Here is a 22,495-nt window from a genome sequence, read left to right on the forward strand (position 1 = left end):
CCGCAAAGAGCAGAGAGCAACGTTTAGAGGCTTTGTGAAAGAAATCCACAGAAAACATTTAAAAATGTGGGTTCTGTATTGAGAAAATTCTTACTTATCTATCTATCTATCTATCTATCTATCTATCTATCTATCTATCTATCTATCTATCTATCTATCTATCTATCTATCTATCTATCTATCTATCTATCTATCTATCTATCTATCTATCTATCTATCTATCTATCTATCTATCTATCTATCTATCTATCTATCTAATATATATGTGTATGTCTTTTTTGGCATTATCTTTTATTTTGACAGCCTGAAAACAACGCCTGTGTGTCGACTAATAGGAGACGAGTGCGTCTCACTACGTCAGACGCACGGGAGGACGCCCCTTTTGCTCCGCCTCGGTAGTCGCACGGTTCCGCTGTAGCGCTGCGGCTCCGCTTGAAGCGGCTCCCCGGCTCAGACTACCCGCAGGAGGACCAGTGGGCGGACCGCTGAGAGGAAAGTTGACAGAACCAGCAGCAGGCAGCCCGCTGAGCTCCTCAGAACCAAAGCTCTCTGAAGGTAAACAGCCCTCCGACAGCCGGTGAGGGAATAACGGCAGCGGGAAAACGGAGGACAAGGTGCGGACTGTGCGGCCACAGGTAGCCCCAGGTGTCTGGAGGGTCATGCGGATCTCTGAGCTGTGAACGGCCGCAGACGAAGAGAAGAAGCCGCCACCAGAGGGAGGACCGACGGAGGAGGAGAGCCAGCATGTCCCGGAGAAAGCAGAGCAAACCCCGGCAGATTAAGCGTAAGGAGCCGACAAGTATAATGTTCCTTCTTCATGCTGGGTTTTCATGGGAATGTTTTCAGAGAGAAGGAATATTGGGAACTGTCCCGAGTAAATACGAGGCTGAAGTTGGTATCTGATGTGTAGCTTCTTCTTCGGGACTTAGCTCAGCTCTGGATCAAACCCTGTGCGTTGTGGTAGTAATTACAGCACAAATATATATATTTTTAATGACTGGAGAGCGTTTAAAAATAATTATCTTCATTGACAGTGGCCTGGTCCGGGTTTATCCAGGCTATCTGTTGTGGTTTTCAAGCTGGACCTAAAGTAAGGTGGTATAAATGCAAAAACAAAAAAAACATCGATCACTGGTTTTTGGGTTTTTACAAACAGAGCGAAGACTCACAGATCACAAACTCTGATAGTTCTGCGTATTTGTGATTAGTAAACTAATGCAGTCCATGTTGAATCAGTCAATGGTTTCTTTTAAACTGGATCTAAATGAAGGTGCCTAAAATAAGCATTAAATTTGTCTTGTTTTGCAGCAGCATTGTGAAAGACAGATCAGTGTTTAAATGAATATATCATCAGTTTAGATGAATCCAGTCCAGCTTTAACTAGTGTGAATAGAACTGATCCAAATTAAAAAAACAGTGCCCCAGCGGTCCCAGAACCAGGATCCGAATCAGACCCGAACTTCAGCCTCTCTCAGTAAATCTGAGACATAATCGTCTAACTGGGCTCAGCTGCAGAGTGTTTCATCCCTCCCAGAGCCTCTCGCTCCGTGCAGAAAACTTTTCATTTCTTCCTCCCTCGGTGTGTAGAACCTGTTTTTGTCCATCGGCAGCTGAGCTGAATGTGTCGCCGCGGCTTCCTGTTTAATTCTGTTGTGGAAACGTCGGTGTTCTCTGAAAAAGCCGATGTGAGGAGAGATAAAGCAGCGATCCGATGTGAGCCCAGATAAAGATTAAAATTGGATCTTTTTTTTTTATTTGTTTTCAGTCTTAGGCTGCACCCCCCCGCTGGTTTTTCACTTCTCTCTCTCCCAGAGATGGGGGGCTGCAGATAGGCCTGCATGGCTGATCTCAGCCGCTGATAGCTGCTCACAATTGGATCTTTTTTTTTTTTCCTTCTATCCTTTTAACTCAATAATGCATCTGGGGGCCGCTTGAAAGAGGCCCTTTTTCTGGCTCCGGCGCTCGGCGGGTCTCCGAGCTTGACGAGCTTTTCCTGTTTATAAAACGTGTGAAGCTTTATCAGGTGGTAACTGATGTTCAGAGTTGATTGGAAAAGAGCTTCTTAATAGGCCTGTTGCACAAGGAGCTGTAATGAGTTGTTTGAAAGTTCAGGAACAGTTAGGAGGCTGCAGCTGGAAGGTGTCTTATCAGTCTGTTTGGCTTTTTGCATCGTTGATTGTGTCACCCTGTCCTCAGAAACCTCCTCTCTGCTGGCAACACTTGGAAGTTTAGTCTGCATGATATCAGCTCACAGAAATGCCTTCATGTACGCAGCCATGAAGGTCTGATCACTGTGATCAGATCCAGGCTGCAGCAGGTGCATTTCTGCAACACAGAGATGAATTCACTCTTGAACTTTTATGCATTTTATTTGGATTTAATGTGATACACCAAAGCAACGTTTTGCATAACTAAATAGTCAAAGAAAAATGATGCATACATTTTATTTATTTATTTTTTTGACACATGTGTAATTCATCTTCTTCACTCATACCTTTTTAAATAAAATTTCACGTCACCATCAGAAGTCCCTTAACTGGCAAATCCAGGTGTACTATGACGGCCCGCGGGGTTTATTAGAGAACATTATGGAACAAAACAGCATCATGAAGACCATGGAACACAGCAGACAGGTCAGGGAGAAGGTTTTGAAGAAGTTTAAAGCAGGGTCTTAACCTTTTAACATCTCACAGATATCAGAAGATCTATCCTCTGGAAATGGAAATACTTTGACACAACTATAAAAACAACCTACCAAGACATGGCCGTCCACCTAAACTGATGAGCTGGGCAAAGAGAACTTTTAACTCTAGAGGAGCTGCAAAGATCTAAAGCTCAGGTGGGACAATTTGTGAGTTGAGCACCCTATGAATCACGCGTTTTAGTCAGTGTGGTCAAAAGAAGGATAGCAGATATTCAGTTGGCATTTTGCTAACAATTCATGTGGAGGTGCTCTGCTCAGATGAGACCCAAACTTTATCTAGCACTGCACATTATCCTGAGCATTCCACCCCCACTGTGAAACATGGTGGTGGCAGCATCATGCTTTTCTTTAGTAGGGAGAGGGAAGCTGCTGAGTAGAGGGCAATCTTGGAAGAAAGCCTTTTAGAGGCTGCAAAAGACCTGAGACCAGGACGAAGGTTCTCCTCCCAACAGGACAACGGCCCTAAACATGCACCCAGTTACTATGGTTTAGATCAAAGCACAGTCATGTGTTACAATGGCCTAGTCAAAGCCCAGACCTAAATTAAATTCAGAATATGTGGGGAAAAAATAAAAATTTGATGTTTGTAGATGCTCTCCATCCAATCTGAAAGAACTGGGTCTGTTTTCCAAAGAGGACTGGGAAAAAATTCAGTCTGTAGATATTCAAAGCTGGTAGAGACAAAACTCTAAAAACTAGAACCACTAAAGGTTCTTTTAGAAAGTTTTGGCTCGTAGGGCCTGAATACAAATGCACTCCACACCTTTCAGATATTTTTTATGTGAAGAATATTAAAAAACACGAATCATTTTCATAAAACTTTACAAGTTTGCACTTCTTGTTGGTCCATCACATTAAATTCAAAATGAAATACACTGAGGTTTGTAATTTGGCAAACTATAAAAAGGTTTGGGGGGGTCTGAATACTTTTGCAAGGCGACTGTAAACGGGTAGGCCAGAACTCAAACTTTTTCTTCTTGTAGTGGGAAGGTGTTGTTTGAGATTGACCACCGGACCTCCTTTTATCATTGATTCATGATGTCAGAACATGCTGATGGTTGTCTGTTCAATTTTTCCAAGACCAACGTGACCTTTGGTGGAATCGGGTTTTATCTATCTAGATCCTGAAGATGTTCACCTTCCTGTCACGTGTCACAAAAGTATCAAATCTGTGGACGCCTGAGAAAGTAGATATTTGACTCAAATCGTTCTGTTGTCATTTTAGCTGCTTGGAGGATCAGCAGATGTATTTGTGACGAGAGTTCAGTGTTTTTAACCGTTATCATTTATTTACCACTGTGTGGGAATGAACTCACCTGTGACGGAGCTGCAACCATCAGCAACTCGTGGTAAAAAAAAATCTGCCATGCAAACATCCAGATCTTTAATGTTTTTTAAGGACAAATCTGGAAAAGTTTGTTCATATTTTGGTTTTTGAAGCACTCCTTTGATGTTTCTCTGAAAGTGGTTTGAACTTTCGACCGAACTGAACAGGATCCTGAAAGACGTCATTGCCTCCTTACCTCATGAGTTTAAAAATATAGATTAATTAATAATTCAGCTAGTTGTTTTCAGGCCTGATTCGTGCAGTTTTGAACAAAATGTTTAAAATAGATGCGCCTCTCAGAGACTGATTCAGAACATGACAGTTGTTAGATGTTGCTGCCCTAAAACCTCCTAAAAGGCTGCAGGATTCACTCCTGTTGCTTTTACAGGCATCTGAATATATTAGAAATAGGGTCAGTAGTCTGACCGGTGTCGGAAACATTTGTTCCTTCAGCCTGGAGGCCATTTGTGTTATTTCATCTCGCTGAGCTTTCCTGCAGTAGCTAGAGATGCTGCTTCGCAACAAGAAGGTTCTGGGTTCGTATCCCGGCTGGGTACCGTCAGGGTGGACTTGTCGTGTTTACCCACAAGCATATGTGGATTCTCTATGGTTACACCGGTCCCTAAGTATTCATGTTAGGTTAGCTGGAGAACTTAAATCATCCTCGGGTGTTAATTTGTAGGCGAGAAAGTCTTCACACCCCCGTTAAAATACCAAGTTTTTGTGATGTGAAAATTTCTTTCAAACCTTTCCCACCAATAATATTTATTCTGTATGAATACAGCTGAAAAAACAAGTTTAATAGAAATAATGTAAAAAAAATAAAAAGGTGCAATTATCTGACTTCATAACTGTGCCAGCGCCTAAATTACAACTAAACTGAAACACTTTGTGATTTATGTTCAGCTTTCAGTTTTATTGGATCCTGTCCTAGATGAATATTCTTGACATTTGTTCATTTGCATCTCAAAGCCTTAATTTGTAGAGTGCATCGCACAGCACATCACCAATAGGACACCATACCCACAGTGAAACATGGTAGTGGTAACATCATGATCTGGGGTAACGTTTTACAGATGAAACAGTGTTTTTTTGTTTTTGTTGAGGTGAATAAAAATATCGCCGTCAGTTTCCACCCAAAACCTTCAGGCGTCTGCTAGAAAGCTGATGAGGTTAGACTTCTTGTTTTTTACCTCAAAATCTGATAGATTGGCAGAACGTTTGGAAGCCAGGATGTTGTTGCAGATAGACCGAAGAAGACTAAAGGCTCATGTTGAATAAATTTCTACATTAACAAAGTTTAACGCTAAGGGTGTTAACACACATGTAGTTAGGTTTTTGCCTCTTCTTTATTTTTATTTTTTTAAGATTTGTTAAATTTGCAGTTGAATTTTGCGCTCTAAATGTCACATTATGTGGAAAAAGTCTGAAAACGATTTATCAACATCTCATTTTTACAGGGCTGTGTTCACTTTGAAAGGCTCCTGTTTTGAATCAGGATGTGGGTGTGTGCAGTATTAAATTGCAAAGGACTGCTTATGTGTCATATTAAGTAGATATTTAAAGTGCTATGCAATCAGGCTTTGCATGCCAGTAATATGTTTGGCCACTTGGATGGACTCTCACTGTCTTTGTTGACCATACCTGCTAGAGTTAGATGCCAGAGATGCTAAAGCTAACAGACAGTGGTGGGGTTATTGTTCAACCCAAGTCTAGACTAGACTCCTCTGAGCCCTGCAAGGAGTAGGTAGGTGGTATCATTCCTCTGTCAGACTTGGAGGACTAGGCATCGATTCCAGGTGCTGCACACTTGGCTGCAACCTGCTCCTGTGTCACTTCCTGTTTAGTCATATCTGTTTCCATGGTGAAGTTTGAACTCTCAGCAGGTGGCTCCAGTACAGCTGTCAGTGAGGCCTGGAGATGTATTCCAGACCCCGAGGCTGATAAACCCGGCCCAAACACGGCATGCGTGCAGGGTGTCATGGCCGTCTTTATCAGCTGCTCTGGTCCACTGTGCTTCCTCTCTGAACCGAGCCTGGGCTGCTGGGCCGAGATCGGCCGGGCTTTCAGCCCTGTGACTCTCTTGTGATTCGGACGACATTTTGATAGGAAAGGGTGTGGAGTGATAAGCACTCTGTTCGGCTGGCACATGTTGGAGGTGAGAGTGTAGCTGCTGGTGCTACTTCCACCTCTGCTGCTCTTTCTGCTGCAGCTGTGAATCCAACATGATATTTGGAGCCAAACTCCCGCCGGGTCACACTGCTGTCGGGTTTTATTGCCACGGTCCAACACCTTTTAGATTCCTCTCAGGACATCCCTGACTCCTCAAACTTCTCTGCTTTTATTGTGTTCTTACTCTCCATGTTGAGCGGGAGACCACCGAGTTATCTGCTTCTCTCCCTGCAGCTGTTGTATAGTTGCAGCTCTGTAGGACTGCTGACTTTTTAAACAGTTTTTTTTTTTTTTTTTTTTTTATTCAAATGAAACCAAACTGTGACAGTTTGTAAATGCAACTTTCAGGTAAGAGTTTATGGGTGTAAAATTAGAAACCAGATCAGTTTTTATTGAAGACAATAGAGACCTTTGTTTGTCTTGTATTGGTTTGGTGTAAACACATTTTAGGTCAATTAAAAATAAACTCAGATAGAATAAGGTCAATTCAGATGAGCACATCATCGACTCTTGTATTTGTGTGAATCCAATCTGATGGAATCTGTTTTGAGGGAGTCCTGAGACAAGCTTGCATTTTTGTCCAAGCAGGTGGTCCTCTTACTTTATTTGTTCGAATGCTGTCTTGATTAATAGTTATTGAACATTTGAGACATTCCATTTTTACAAATTTTTTGTTCCAGTCCTTGTACCTGACCTTGACAGAATAATATAATATAAACAATAAGGAAAATGGATAGGTCGATCACTAAACAAGTGTTAGGGCTGAAGAAACCAGCAGTATTTATAAGTAATGTCTTTAAGAAACACACATATCATGTTTATGGCATGACACCTGGTTAACTTAATATTAAAACATATTTGTAAAGGTAAAGATCCAAGCAAATAGATTAGCTTTGCCTTTTGTATTCTGACATATTCCAAAAAATCAGGCTGATAAATTCACTGTTTTCTGGTTTAATGCTAAGATAATGTTTAGGTAGACTAAGATAAACTATGCTAAGCTAAAACAAAGTAGGCCATGATAATCTATTAACTGCAAGTAGGCTAATCTAAGGTGAGGCAGGATAAGACAAAGTTAATTTAGCTAAAGTAAACTGAGCTAAGCTAAGGCTTGCTAAGATAGGATTAACCAAGCTAATTTAAATTTAGCTAAAGAGATCTGGTTTAAGTATGCTAAACTAAGCTTAGGATATGCTAAAATAAGGCAAACTAATGTGATAAGCAAAATCAAGATAATGAAAGATAGTCCTATCTTAGGCTAAACTAAACTAGGATATGCTAGGATATGCTAGACTAAGTTAAACTAAACTTTAGTAAGGTAAGCTTGATCACCTAGGAGAGGTTAACTCAGGCCACGCTCAAATAGGCCAAACTATAAAAAATAAAGAAAGGTAAGGTAACTGTAGGTAGGCCAACCTAAGATGAGCTGTGCGGAGGGAATTTAACTAAGCTGAGAGAAAACCAAAGCTAAGATGAGGCAGTTTGGGCTCTGGTTAGCTAACTAAGCTAGGCTAAAATAAGCCGAGTTTAGGTATGCCAACATGATATAGGGTACACTTAGCTAGGACAAGCTAATGTGAGATCAGGGGTAGCTAAGATAAACAAATAGATGTCTTACCTTAGCTTATATAGGCTAAGGCCAGATGGGATAGGCTAAGTTTGGGTAATCTAACACAGTTACGGCTACACCAAACTAATGTTCAATGTTCCATAAGCTAGCAATACTCAAGAAATGCATAGGCAGGCAGGTTAAAGTCGGATTAACTAAACTACGATAATTTATGTTACGCTAAGATAAGGTAAACTAAATGGAGATAGGCGTACCTAAACTATATTACACTAGGCTAATGCTAAGGTTAACTAAAATAATTTTAAGAACAATAACCTTAGCTTAATATACAGTAGGAGAAACTAAGGCAAGCTTAGCTCAGACAAATAAACTAAATAATTTAAGATAAACTGAAGGAAGCTAAGATAATTTTAGGTAGTTTAACCTAAGATAGGGTGCACAATGCTAATGTGAGATAATCTATGATATGCTACAGCAAGCTAAGGTCAGATTAATTAAACAAAGCTAGGTTTATACAGTTTTATTAATATTTTGTTCTTTTTCTGTTATTGTGCTGTGTGAAGTTTACCATGTTGTTGCCAGGAAACAGAAATACACCTAACCTTAAGTTATTGTTTGTCAAGTTTCCACATAATAACTCTTTGGGAATCACCTTGTTGGAGCCAAAATCCTATGTTCTGTCTGTCTGACTCTGTTATCTTTGAAATGTTTCATAGACATAACTAAAGCATTTAAATCGTTGGCATTGTGACGGGAGTCTGGTAACAAAGAGCCTTGACATCCAATTTAAAGTTGATTCAGTGAATAATCTTTTTAATGTTAATTTACTCAACTCATCCCAAGCTGTTGGTGATTCATGTAAACAGTGGCTGCAGGAACATTTGTTTTGAAGAGAGAATGTCGACGTATCTAGTCCAAGGACAAATGAGCAAATTACACAACAAGCCAAAACTTAAAGCTCACTGGAATTAGCCTGAATGGAGCCTCTTGTGGTCATTATTAGAAATGCAGCTGCTTTGCTTGCAAGGAGTGGGTTTATTTTTGCTTTTAACCATTTGTTTGTTCCTCTGAAGGTGGTAGAAGCTTTTTGAAGGTTTGGTAAAACAGATTTTTCCACTAAAGGCTGAAAATGTTATTGAACATAAAAAGCTGGCAGGTGTCACAAAGTTCCTCATCAGTCCCAATTTTAAACTTTCCAAGATGACATAAGTTCAGATAACATTAAAAGAAAAAACAACATGCAGACAGTTGTGTATTTATATCTCTTTGAACAGTTTTTTTCTCTTATTTCCAGGGGCTTTCTGGATGCACAGAGTGGGGAGGTGAAGGGGTTGTTTGTGTAGCAGATGGATATTTGTCTATGTCTCTTTGTGCGTCATCCTCCCTAACGGTTGGCGATCCTTCAGCCTGATAAAGCTTCTCTTCTTGATGGGGGAGATAGCAGGCAGGCAGCCCACTGAGGCTGGATTGCCTGAGCTTATATTTTGGCGGTTGAGATGGGAGACGTGATAAAAGTAGGCGGCGATCGCTGCAGCTGATAATGCAGGAAGGGGGGAAAAAGAGGAGGCAGATGGAGGGAGTGTAATTACTTCTGGATATTTCATGCTGTCTGTGTGGATGAATGAATGATTGAAATAAAAAGAGAAAAGCAGCAGGAAGTAGAGTTGAGGTAGAGAGCAGAACACATAGCTGTTAGATGAATGTGTTGCGTGTGTTTTTAATGGCAGCCCAGCCAGCCTGTCATACTGCTCCCCCACCCTCTGAGAAAGATGTTTGAGGCTGATAGTGAGGCCTGCTGATGGTAGATAGATAACAGGCTGCTGATCCTCTCTGCTGATTGGGCCTCGCTTTGTGACATCAGCCTTCAAGCTCAGAGGTCAGCATGAATAATAACACTGCCTCCCACGACTGAGAGCAAACCAGGACATCTGCAGAGGCCAGACGAGGAAGCTGACCTCCTCCTCCTCCTTTTTTTCAAGATAATAAAACAGTTTAAAGTTATGAAAAGTTAAAGACAGACATATTTGTTGTTTAAAAGCTTCATGGATTTCCAGCAGAGAGATTAAAATATTCATGCTGTGAACTCTGCACACACAAACGCACACACACCCTCACTCGGCTGCCTCACACAGCGCCCCGCCGGCTCTCCCCTCCTGTGTGTGTTTCTTTAACTCTGTCTTTGTTCTGCTTTTAGCTCGATGTGAACTTTAGATTAGTCGTGGGGCCTGATCTCCGGTGCAGATACAGATCTCCAGGCGTGATTAGAGTTGTTATCGGGCCGGAGCAGGCGGGAGCAGAGGCTCTGCTGCAGCAGCGTCGGAAGCAGTCAGGGTCCGGACCCTGGCAATCAGTTCCAGCCCTAATGGGATTAATGTTGTTGTATAATTAGATGATAGGTGTGAATGCATTGCTTTCTCCTCCTACAACCCCTCCCTCCTCCACTCGCTCTTACAAGCATTGTCATTGATTAATTTAATTAGAATTAATGCCACGTATTACTCATTCCTGATTCTGTGTAAGATAGCGCAGACATGTTAGAAAATTCTGATGTTAGTTGATTTTTATCTCTGGGGTTTTTTAACTGTTTTCTGAGAAGCGTAAAGATTGTAGAGTAAGCTGGAGGGGAAGACGAAGAGGAAAGTGGCAGCATCAGCAGGATGACTCGCACTTGGTTGATGCCTCTGACGGATATTAACGATGGTGACTGATTGGGTATCATGAGGCAATGGTTCTCATGCAGGAGATCAGATATCTTTGTGGGGAGCTGCATCAGACTGCAGCGGTGCACACGTTTAACTTTCACACGATACCTGCAGGGGACAGAATGCAGCCGCAGCATAGAGATGATGATGTTTCCAGCTATACAAGACAAATCAGGTGTTTACCATCTGATGTTTGCGCTTTAACTCGACCCATCTGCTATTTGAAATTATTTAAAAATATCTTGTGAAAGCAAATGTTTCTGTTTGGGATGTCTGATGGATTGTGGATTTGCTTGCATGCATGTGTGGGTTTGCATTGTTGCCACTGTAGCAGCACTGGTGGAGAGTGTGCAAGGGTGTGTGTGTGTGTGTATGGTTAGAATCAGTAAAAGAGGGAAGTTGGCAGGAAACATAGTTTGGGTTCTGTGTGTGGAAGAGTTATTACCTTTTCCTGCTGTTTACCCAAGGGACGGCCCTGGTGGCGCTTTACGCTTCGCCTGCACACTGCAGCTGTAAACGCTTTAACCTTTGACCGGCGGCTGTGCATAGGAGGAAGGAGGGGAGAACAACGGTAGCGTAATCGCTGTCCAAACTGTTTGCTTTAACAGTAATTACCTCTAGGCTTTCTCATTTCAGGGAGCCATCTGAGGGCTTAAGTCACCGCCGTGTTGTATGATCCACTGGCAGACTACAGAGTGCAAACCTAGATCTGAACATAACACTGAGGCTCAGTTCTACTGGTTCTAATGTTTTTTTGTAGGGAAGCTGTGAGCCACATGGCTCTGATCTCTCTCTGCAGAAAGTCCTGATCCAGCCCTCCTTTCTTTCTGATTTCCTTCCTGCGATCCAGACTTTCCTGTTTCCTTTTCAAGTGGTCATCCGTGGTTCAATATTTTTCTGGCCCTTGGCTCTTTTTTTTAATTGCACGTAAAAGGTAAAATAGAGCAAATCTACCCGGTGACCTTCAAATTTTTGCAGAGTCTTAGCAAACAGCACAGTAACAGGTTTTTAAAGGCCTAATAAACTCTCTATCTTAAAGTGATGTCTTTAAGAAACGCCGGACCTGTGATCCGGCGCTGAATGGCTTCAAAACACATAAAAAAAACTAAAATCATGGAGAGCTGTTTTGCCATTTATTTATTTAGTAATTATCAGCACATTAATGAATATTTACATGTACATATGCCAGGTTTAAACTGAAGCTACTTTACATCTTTTCACTGGGCATACTAATACAGGCAGATTAGAGATGCACGATATATCGGCATCGGTATTGGCCGATATTAGTAATTTTTTAATACATCAATATTGGCCTGATAAGTAAAACTGGGCCGATATTAATAACTGATATTTATTACCATCTTATTACTGTTTGTGTATGTGTTTCTGGAGGGAAGGGGGTTGGCCATGTGGTATTGGTTCGGGCATATGACGGTGATAGTGATAGGGACTGTAGGCTGTTAAGTGCAGCAGAGAAGCAATGTCAGTGGTGTGGTCGTTTTTTCACGGAGTTGAAAGGGTAGTGAGATATATATAATATTGGTAAATATCGGTTATCGGCCATAACAGCGACATTCATTTTGGATATCGATATCTGCCCAAATTTTGATATTGGTGCATCCCTACTTCAGGTATTAACCCTGCATTGACCCACCTGCATAAACACACACATTCCTAAATAAAACATTTGTAATAAAAGTATCATAAATAAATAAAAACCCCATGCTACCCACAAGTATTGCATGTGAGGTGTTAAACATGCTCATCTATGGGTTGTTTTTGTGGGACCATATTTTCAGATTCGCCTTGAAAGCTGCCAAACTGGAGCATTCTCTGTCTGAGAAAGATCTTTAACAATGTTAAAACTCTGAAGGACATTCTGACCGAAGGTTGAGCAATAGAAAGGAACCTCTTACTGAAGCGTAGCAATTTAAATAGGGAAATAACATAGGCGATAGTGGCTGTTGTGGATTTGATTCCAGCTTCCTCCTGCCACACCTCAAGTTCCCTACCAATCTGCGTATCGGTGCATGAATGTGTGTGTGTTTGTGAGTGCGATTGGTGTGTGAATGTGGCTCTAGTGTCAAGCGCATTCAATTCAATTCAGTTTATTTATATATCGCCAATTCACAACACGTCATCTCAAGGAACTTCACAAAAGTCAGTCTTTGCAGCAATCCCTCATACTGAGCATGCATGTAGCGACAGTGGAGAGGAAAAACTCCCTTTTAACAGGAAGAAACCTCCAGCAGAACCAGAACCAGGCTCAGTGTGAGCGGCCATCTGCCACGACCGACTGGGGGATAGAGAGAACAGAGCAGAGACACAAAGAGAACAAAGAAGCACTGATCCAGGAGTACTTTCTATGGGAAGGAAAAGTAAATGTTAGTGGATGTAGCTCCTTTAGTCGTTTCACCTAGACAGAAAGAACAGATAAACTCTGAGCCAGTTGTCAAGGTTAGAGTCTGAAAGAGAGCACATATAATTAGTTACAGTAAAAGCTCAGTCAATTGCCATGTCTAGGAGAGAGAAAGGGTTAAACACTAAAAGACAGGCTATGTGGATCATCGGTAGAGGGTGAGCATTAAGTTGTTGCCAGCAGAAGCTTGGACGATGCCGCCCTCCAGAAAGGTGTCACAGGTAGACACAGAGCCAGGCCAGGTGTAGCTTCTAGGAAGAGAAAAGAGGTTTTCAGTGGTCAGTATGACTGGAAAGGCACTATGCAAGTTCACCATTTACCATTTTACTATATAGCGATGGTGACCTTCCTTAAACTGTGATTCAATAAGTTATGAAGCTCCTGAACGTTACGTCAACATGAGTGACAGTGTTTGATATGGTTCCTAAATGAACCCCCCCCCCCCCCGGAGCATTAAGGCAACCTGGACAAACAAAGACACCTGACCTGCTTTTACAGCCGTGCATGCTCCCTGCTTCGGAAAGCTGAGAGTCAGACAGTAACCACCGCTGTAGCTCCACAGGTCACAGATTTTAAACCAAACACACAATGATGTCCAGGTTCAGAGGTCACAGTGGGGTGATAGGATGAATGAAATGTTCTGTTTCAGGAGCTCCTGGAACACCTGCTACAAGTCCTCTCATGACTTCTCAATGTTTGCTATTAATAAAACAATTTTATTAACCTATAAAAACTTTTAATAAACAGGTGTTTATAACATTTTAGCCTTAAAATATTAAAAACTAGAGGCAGTTCTGAAAGAGGTGAGAAAGATGAATGAATGGATTTGTTATGCTCGGTTTTCTTTTTAAGAACAGATCATTTTACAACAGGAAGGTAATAATGAAGACGTGATTTCATTCATGCACAAACCTCTGGGTAACCCTTTGGTTACAGAGGAATCAATGGCCGACTCAGTGCCCATGTCTTACGGCTACACGACAAGCCCAAACCATCAGCCCTCCACCACCGTGCTGGACAGTTAGTATAATAAGTTTGTGGTGATATGCTTCATTTGGTTTTCTTCAAACATGGTTCTGAGTAAGATGGTCAAACATCTCTTCTTTGGTCTCATCTGTCCAAAGGTCATTGTTCCAGAAGTCGTGCTTCCTTCAGAAGCAACTTTGTAAATGTAGCTCATTCTGACATGTTGTTTTTACAGGAAATGGCTCCATATCTCCATCAACCCTTCAAAACAAGGCATACTGGTTCAATCTTTTCTATTTGTCTTGTCATGAACTTTAACCTTTAACGTACTGAGGTCTGTGGAGTTTAAGATGGAGTTCTTGGGTTTCTGGTAACTTCTCTGAGCATTGTACGCTCTGACCTTGGGGTGAATTTACTTGGATGTCCACTACTGGGAAGACTGCCTGCTGTCTCAGATGTTTTCCTCTTGTGAATAAGTTTTCATCTCTCTGTAGAATGATGGACTTCAGATAAGTATGGAAGTCGTCTTCTCAGGTTAATGGGCAGCAACAGCTGCTTCTGCAAGGTCATTGCTGATGCCTCTCCGCCTTGGCATTGTGGTAAATTGATAAAAAATAGCCCAACATCTTTGATTCTCTGCCTCAGTGACATAAATAACATTTATGAACTGGTTTTAACTTCTGTGGATAATTTTCTATTAACTTCGTAATCTTAGTCTGGAGGTGATGAAGGAAGCATAGCTGGCTTGTTCCCTCGTCCGTTCCCAAATTTCTTTTCAGCCACAGCTTTATTTTTCTTATTATTAACAATGGTCAAAAAGCATAAAAGAAATAGAGCAGAATTCAGTTTGATAACGCCATAAAAGCAACAAAAATTCACACGTTGGACCTTTGAAACAGCAAATGTTTGCATGAGACAAACTGATTAGTTGTTGCAGCAACAATTATATCTGGATATGAAACTACAAACAAACAGCCGGGTTATTTCTAAATGGCTGCTGATTACTTTGCAGTTTATAAACTGAAAGATTATTTTCTGGTGCCTTCGGATTAATCTGTCAGTCTTCAGAAAGTTTTTAAAGCAGTTGGTTGTAAATATGTGCGATTTCATGCGGCTGTGCATCAGGAATGATGCTGTAAACGTTTCATACAAGTGCTTGACGTATCAGGTCAGACATTTAAACAGAATTCAGGTGATTCAAGGTGCTTGGGAAGAGAAACAAACTCAGTCAGTGTACAGAAGAAGAAGAGGAGAAAGAGAAGATGATGGAGGAAATGAGGAAGTAGCGGGAAGGACAGGAGGCGAGGCGGCGATAAGGACGAGCCGGCGACCGGGACAATGTGAGCAGAAAGAGGAGAAGCTGGAAGAGCCTCCTGGGAGCCCCTTTAACAGAAGAAGTCTAGACTGATGGCTCCTCTGGCTCTCTGAACACACACACACACACACGTGCACAGATTGTGAGACAGCAAAACAGCATTTCTGACCTTCAGGTGCTTGAAGTCTGGGTGATCACTGTGTGAAAATTAGCTATTTTCTGCTGTAGAAGTTTCCACAGAGGAGATGTTTTCCATTTCAGAATGACATTCAGATCTTTATTTTCAGAGCTTGACTGTGCAGGTAGATTTACACCTAAAATGGTTGTTTTAAACCAATCCTGAGTGGGTGTCATCATGAGGCAGATGACACATCTTTTTGACACAGCATCAACTGATGACATTACAAAACACGACAAAAACATTGTAAATTTACTTTCTAAACTTGGTTTGCTTTAATTATCATTTCCAGAGTAATTATTTCTATTTGCAAGCGTTTCCTCATTGGCCGTAATGAGATTTTAGTCAAGTGTTGAGGAAACCCAGCTCTATTTGGAGCTCCTCAGCTCAGTCATACTTTCCAGTAGAAACACTGTTCAAAGTTTAAAAAGCTCACAGGAAAGTCAAACTCTTTCTGAGAGAATTGGCATTTTCATATATTTTACAGTTTTTACACAATGACCGTTTAAGTTTGATGGTATTTTTCAGATTTTTCTTCAGATTGTTCAGGTCAGACTTTGATGTCACACCCTCTAGATTCTGTCCCTGTGAAATATTCAGGAACGTTTTGTATTCTGACCTCGTTCATGGCCACAGTTTTATCTCTACATGTCTAATTTATACATCAAAACGAAGGCCATTTTGTTTGCTTTCATCCAGTGTGACCCCCACTGCTGTAGAACGTATAGTTTTCTGCCAAATCAGCCCAGAGTGCAGAGAGTACACACGCAAACTTTCATTTATCTCCATTATATTTCAACTCTGAGTGTTTCTTTATAACTGGAACCGAAGGCTCATTTCAACCTGTCATCTCCTACATAAAACACTGCAGGGACATAAAAAATTAAATGCATGGCCAGCAGGAGCTTGTGATGCTCAAGGTTCAACATTTCTTTAATAGGACCTATAGTTTTCACTCAGCCAGCGCCTGTTTGAGGCTGTTTTTCTGGCTACATTTTTCCATCTCTGTCAGTTTCTTTTCCGCTTGTTCAGAAAAGGAGGGAATAACCATAGCAACCAGGGACTCTGCATACTGCGGTTCTCACATCGCTCAGCACCTTCTCCTCTTTAAACTGATCTCTCCAAATTATCAATGAGGCCTAAAAGAAGAAAGTTGATGTATGTATTTTCAGGCAGCAGCTGCATTGGGATCTCTCAAAATCTTTGGTTAAAATGATTTAATTTAATGGTCAACGGACTCAACAAAAGGTTGAATTTCCTCTGTAACCCTCGTAAGACAGACGTCTTTAATTCTGTGTGCAAAACTCAAGACGTCATGTTTCGTGCTAAATGGAAAACCTGGACTTGGTGAGTAAAGGCCTTCTTAGTGACCTGAGAACTGAGCCACATCAGATCCAGGTGTAACTATTCAGGCGTCTGTTTTTATGTCAAGATTGAATTACGTCTGTTGCCTCCTCTTTACGTCTCACTGTGAACATTATGAGTCATGTGAGCCAGCTGCGTCGCAGCGATCCGGGCCTCTGGATTGCTTTGTGCTCCCATAAACCGCGCTGCTCCGACTTTCCGACTGATAAGTGAGCTGCCAATCACACCGACTCCGTCTGTGTGGGCGTCAGCAGGATCAGCGTTACTGAAATGACTGCAGATCTGCTGCAGATGGTGTCCTATTGAAAGAAATAATTCACTAATTTAGTGTTATGCAAATAAATTCCTGAAGAGACAATTTCTTTCTGTTTAAATAGTTAAAACTAATCATTCGGGTCTAAACCTACATATTGAAATGTTTTAAATTTGACCGTAAAGCAGGTTAATTATGAAATATTTGATAAGATAAGATAAGTTTGACATGATTTAACCACAAACAATGAAGAACTTTAACTAGAATGCGCATGTTGGTTGAATCTATGAAACACATTTAAAAAATAAGAACATCAAGGCAGAGTGTTGCAGCAAAACCTTACCCAAGATGTGAATCAACACTATGTTCCACGTTTATTTAAATTAATTTATTCAATCAGGAATAGAATAGAGAGGCCTCAGCTGGTGTCTCATTTAACCACCAGCTTCATTTGGACACCTGTAATGTTATACCTGAAGACAGAGGAGATGTTGACAAAACAGAAATATTTGAGAAAATGTTCTGTTTGCTCATGTAATTAGTATCAGTAGTGATTTATCTGTGGATACAACCAGAACCTACCTCACAATACCAAAAATGATCAGCTCTTCATGTTTCACACACAAAGATGCACAGCATGCATGCACGCCGCCGCCGAGTGTCGGCCCATTTCTATCCTGGCTGATGGGTTGAGAAGAAAATCTTCTTCCTGCCACGGACTGTTTTAATCACCTTGAAACGTTAACATGCAAACAACTGATGAAAAACAGGGGATGTGTTAACAGGACACAGCTGTCCATGAAAATGGGGCCGAGCCCAAACTGGGATGTTCTAAAACTGATGCAGATAAAGAGTTAAACATGATGACATAACGGACTTTATAAGACAAACCAGATAAAGCCCGATAAAGGCGTCTGAATGTCTGATGTAGCTGCAAATACAAGATGTGCAAAGCTGAACAAAATGCCGAAATCATCTTAAAAATCATCTTAAAAACAGATTTTTGGTGATTTCTGAGTAAATCAGAAGAGAGGAGTCAATGTAAGCTAAATTTCCTCACAAGCCACCACAAAGGTCAGTAAGGTGAATTTCACATCCCTTTATATGCAGTGGATATAAAAGTTTACACACCCCTGATAAGATCCCAAATTGTTATGATGTAAAAAATAGATAATTTTAAATCATTTGAAAGCTTTTCCACCTTTACTGTGACATTTATCCTGAACAGTTCAACTGAGAAAGAATTCAGTGTGTTGGAGGGAAAATATAAAAGATTTAAGCTGCACCAACCTGGTTACTTAGGTGTCCATATGCTTAAACTAAGACTGAAAGGGCCATTTGTTTTTATTTCAGCATTTAGTCTTCTGGAGTAGAAGTCGATCTGCGATGTTTGCTCGCTCTGCTTCCAGTTGGACAACTTGGCTCGGCCTTTCCAAAACTCACATTTTCCTCTCATGAAGTCCTTCTTTTACTGATTTTGGACTCACAGCGATGCTGGAAAACAAACTCATCATTTTATCCTGGCAAAGACCTTCAGGTTTGGGTCTTCTATGTAGAACTGTCAATGATTGTGTCCACCTTTAGAAAAAGTTTAATCTGAAGAAAAGTGACCCCAGAGCATGATGCTGCCACCACCATGTTTTACTGTGGGTATGGCATTCCCCTGGTGAGGTGCTATGTTGTTCTGGTTCCAGTTTGGTTCTGCCTGACCATAACCCATTCTTCAACATGGTTTTAGGAAATTTGGGCAGATTTTAACGGTTAATTATATTCACTAAATATGATGGCAGGAGTGTAGATGAGAAGCCTGAAGGCCAAACCTGAGTTAAAAAAAATACCACGAAGTGTTAGTTTAAGGGTGTGCACAGTTTAAGCAACCAGGTTGTTGCTGCTTTTTATTGTTTTTATACATTTTACTGTTTGACAGATTTCTTTGTTTTTCAGTTGAACTTTGAGGTTAAGTGCCTTGCCCAGAGGTACATCAACAATAAAAAATAATGGGAGTTTTTAGTTTTCTGGCTGATCCCTCCCACCCCAGTCACAGACTCTTTGAGACTCTCCCCTCTGGCAGGAGGCTGCGGTCCATCCGGACCAAAACCTCACGCCACAAGAACAGTTTTTTCCCATCTGCCACCAGCCTGGTTAACAAAGCCCGGAAACCACCCTGACACTGTCCCTTTCCCCCACACCCCCCCTTTTTTTGCTGACAGGACACCTGTAACCTGCAACTCTATGCGTTACATTAACGCTCAGCTTGGACTCCTGCTTTACTTGCACTGCTTTACTTGCACAATGATCACCTGCACTGTTGTATTGCTCTTGCATCTTATACTGCTCTATATTTACTCTCACTCACTTAAAACTGTGCACATATATTTATATTATATTGTAGATATGTTTATACTGTTTAATTTGTACTGTATTGCACCGACTACGCCAAAACAAATTCCTTGTATGTCCAAAAACGTACTTGGCAATAAAGCTTTTCTGATTCTGATTCTGATTCTGATTTTCAGTATTTCTCTTTCTGGTCATCAGTCATAGAAAAATTGGTCCAATTCCGACCTGTGGCTGATTGATTGGTGCATTGGTTGTACATGCACCAATCCTGCAGAGGCAGGAAATTGTAAACAGTAGGTGCAGCGGGGTGTTGCCACAATATCTAATTACAAAATAAAAACCCCAAGCAGACGTGGTTTTACGAACACCTCTCCGTCCCCCATCAGTCCTTCATCCAGCTTTTGAAATTCCTCTCGACCCTCATCTTCCTCTATCTCACCCCTCTTTCATCCCACCTATCTGCGCCCCCCCACCCCAACCCGCCCCTCCCCGGGCTGCAGCAGACCCATGGCCTCGGCCAGCCAGGTCCTGGCGCTATGATAATGTGGAAAGTTGAACTGGCCCCATTACAGCGAGGCTGATGTGAGGGCCGATAACGCCGTTGATAATGGGTGCAGATAGCGCTGACACAGCGGTCCAATAGCCTGGCCTCCCCCACCATTCACCCCCCCACTCCACCCATTATCATTCCTGCCCACCGATGGGCTCCCAGAACGCTATCTCCTCTCCATTTCCACTCCTGCGACAGATAAGAATGGAAATACTGACTTCATAGCTGACTGATTAAAGTGTCTGCCTTTCTTGATAATACACAGATAAATTATGTTTTTTTTCTTCATCTTCTTCTACTCTCCCTCCCTCTCTAACTGGAAAAGGGTGGGGCCGAGCAGAGAGAAGAAAAGACGACTGTTCGTTTTTCTGCTTTTCCAAAGAGTTTGTTCTGTCTCCGGAGAGGCTTGAGTTCTGGTTGACCCAGGGAAGCCGTGGAGGTTTCTATCCCCAGATTGTGTTAAAACCACTGGATCTAAAGAGAACTTGTTGTACTGGTTCTGAAGGAGGGTGAAGTATGGGGTTGAGGGGGCGTACATACAGATAAACGGAGGTAAGGAGCAGCTGAACTCCCTCTGCAGTTGCAGCCATTTCCAGGTTGACTGTATCGGTGATCGGACCAGTTTAATACCAGCAAAGATCCTTAATGGACACGCTTCCTGCATCCGAATTCCCATCTGGTTTTTATCCAACCCCCCGCCTCCCCCAAACAACACTCTGCCTCCCCCTTTTCTTATCTTCAGCTCTCCAGCTTTCTCCTACTGAACTTCTGTCCTCCTTCATCCTTTCACTTCTCTCTGCCTCCTCCTCTTCCTCACCCAGATCAGGAGCACATCTGCTTTCCTTCACTATGCTTTTCAAGAAACTAAAACCCAGGATGCAAATTCAACATATTTCATTCTTCCTGGCCCATGGCTTATCAGGTAGTGTATGCTTTTATTTTGAAAAGCACGCATGTTTCTTCTGTTCCTGCTGGAGCATCCGTGATGAAGCTGGTGACACCTGTTTGCTTTGTAACCGAATCCCACCTCTGCCGTACCCATGCTTCTTAAAGAGTAACTTAATCCTTTAATTACAGTCGATAACGAGCAAATGTGGCTCAGGGGCAAAAATCTGTTATAAACTAGGGGGAGAAATGTGTGTATATACCTTGAACTGGTTGGTACTGTATGTTCAGTTTGCCTTCCCAAACTGGAAATTTCTTATGTGATTGATCAGAAACTGGACCTGAGGTTTTCCAGAAACAAGCTTTAGCTTTTCTTGGCTCAGCTATCACTGTTACTTGGTGTATTGGACAGAATGGTTCCCCTTTACACTGGATGAAGGCCCGGCTACAGTGTACAGAACCTATTAAAAGGTGGTCCGATCATAGTAAATTTGCAAAACTTGTGTGAAGCACCTCCGTACTCATGTTCTCTTGCACAGTGAATGCACCACAGCCCAAACCATGACATGAAATTGGCTCCTGTTAGGATGCAGCTATGCTGTATTAGCAAATCGTGACAACCCTGATGCCAGTGCAGTCCTACCACCATAACAGGGTTGCAGCATAGGCTAGAGTCCAGTTTGTCTAGTCCTTCTAAATTTGACAACCAAGCCCCATGTCACAGATCTACTGCCCGCACTGTAATGGACCCTGAAGGCAGTAGTATGGGAGCTCTGTGCATGCCTCACACGCTCTACACCATGTCACGCTGTATCACTCATCATCCAGAGCCCTCTGCATTCTTAATCTTCCCTGAAGACTGTCCACCCTCTGTCCCACAGGGTTGCAAAACACATCGACTCCAACCTATTTAGATGTGTCAAAATTCTGCAGAAATCTGGAACAAAACCCAAACTGACGCAGTTACATAAAAGGAAATTGGTTACAGCATTTCTCTCTGTCTGTCTGTTATGTCTTCAATTCAAAAATGTCAATTTTAGGCCTTAAAAAGTCATAAATGCCCAGATGTTCCATTTAGGTCTAAAATTACATGTTTCGTGTTTGTTCATTGTTGCTCCTTCCGACATTTGTGTTATTTTTGAGAATGCTCTTAATTAATGATATAATAATTTGAATTGCTTAAGGATTTATGTCCTAAAACGGGTTTATTTTATGTTTAGCCAACTAAAATAAAACCTTGTGTTAGTATTAACTACCTGCTCTTTCTGAAAGTTTAGATTTTTGAGGTTTTGCTTTTAAACAGGGATTTTCTTAGTTGACTAAAATCAATCAGTAACCACAACAGCTAATTAGATATTGGTACAGCGGTGGAGGTATGTAACCTTGGTGAAAAAGCAATGGACACATGTGCCAAAGCCAAATGCTTTATTAAGCATGCTTAAGTTTTTAAGTAAGTTAAATTTAGTATACTTAGGTTCTTTTAGTAAATTGTGTGGGTCTTAAATTTAAATCATAATAGTCTTAAATGTATCCTAAAGTCTTTAACCAAATAACTGAAACTTTCAGAAACCCAAACAGTCAGTCAGTCATTATTCCATAGTGGGTCACAGGGGAGCTGGTGTCTATCTCCAGCAGTCTATGGGCGAGAGGCAGGGTACACCCTGGACAGGTCGCCAGTCCATCGCAGGGCAACACACAAACAACCATGCACACACTCATTCATACACCTAAGGGCAATTTAGAGTGACC

The 22,495-nt window shown here is 41.6% G+C and overlaps 1 protein-coding gene across 1 annotated transcript in view; it reads left to right on the plus strand.

Moving 5' to 3' along the window:
- The first annotated feature begins 414 nt into the window (after nt 1-414).
- The window catches only part of zfpm1 (zinc finger protein, FOG family member 1), a 115,805-nt gene continuing 93,724 nt past the window's right edge, over nt 415-22,495 (plus strand). Inside the window, exon 1 of the mRNA XM_047347698.1 lies at nt 415-784. Coding sequence (XP_047203654.1) covers nt 745-784 — 40 coding nt within the window. The 5' untranslated portion in view covers nt 415-744. The remainder of the gene's footprint in view (nt 785-22,495) is intronic.

This window comes from Girardinichthys multiradiatus, chromosome 2 (assembly GCF_021462225.1).
Source record: "Girardinichthys multiradiatus isolate DD_20200921_A chromosome 2, DD_fGirMul_XY1, whole genome shotgun sequence".
NCBI lineage: Eukaryota > Metazoa > Chordata > Actinopteri > Cyprinodontiformes > Goodeidae > Girardinichthys > Girardinichthys multiradiatus.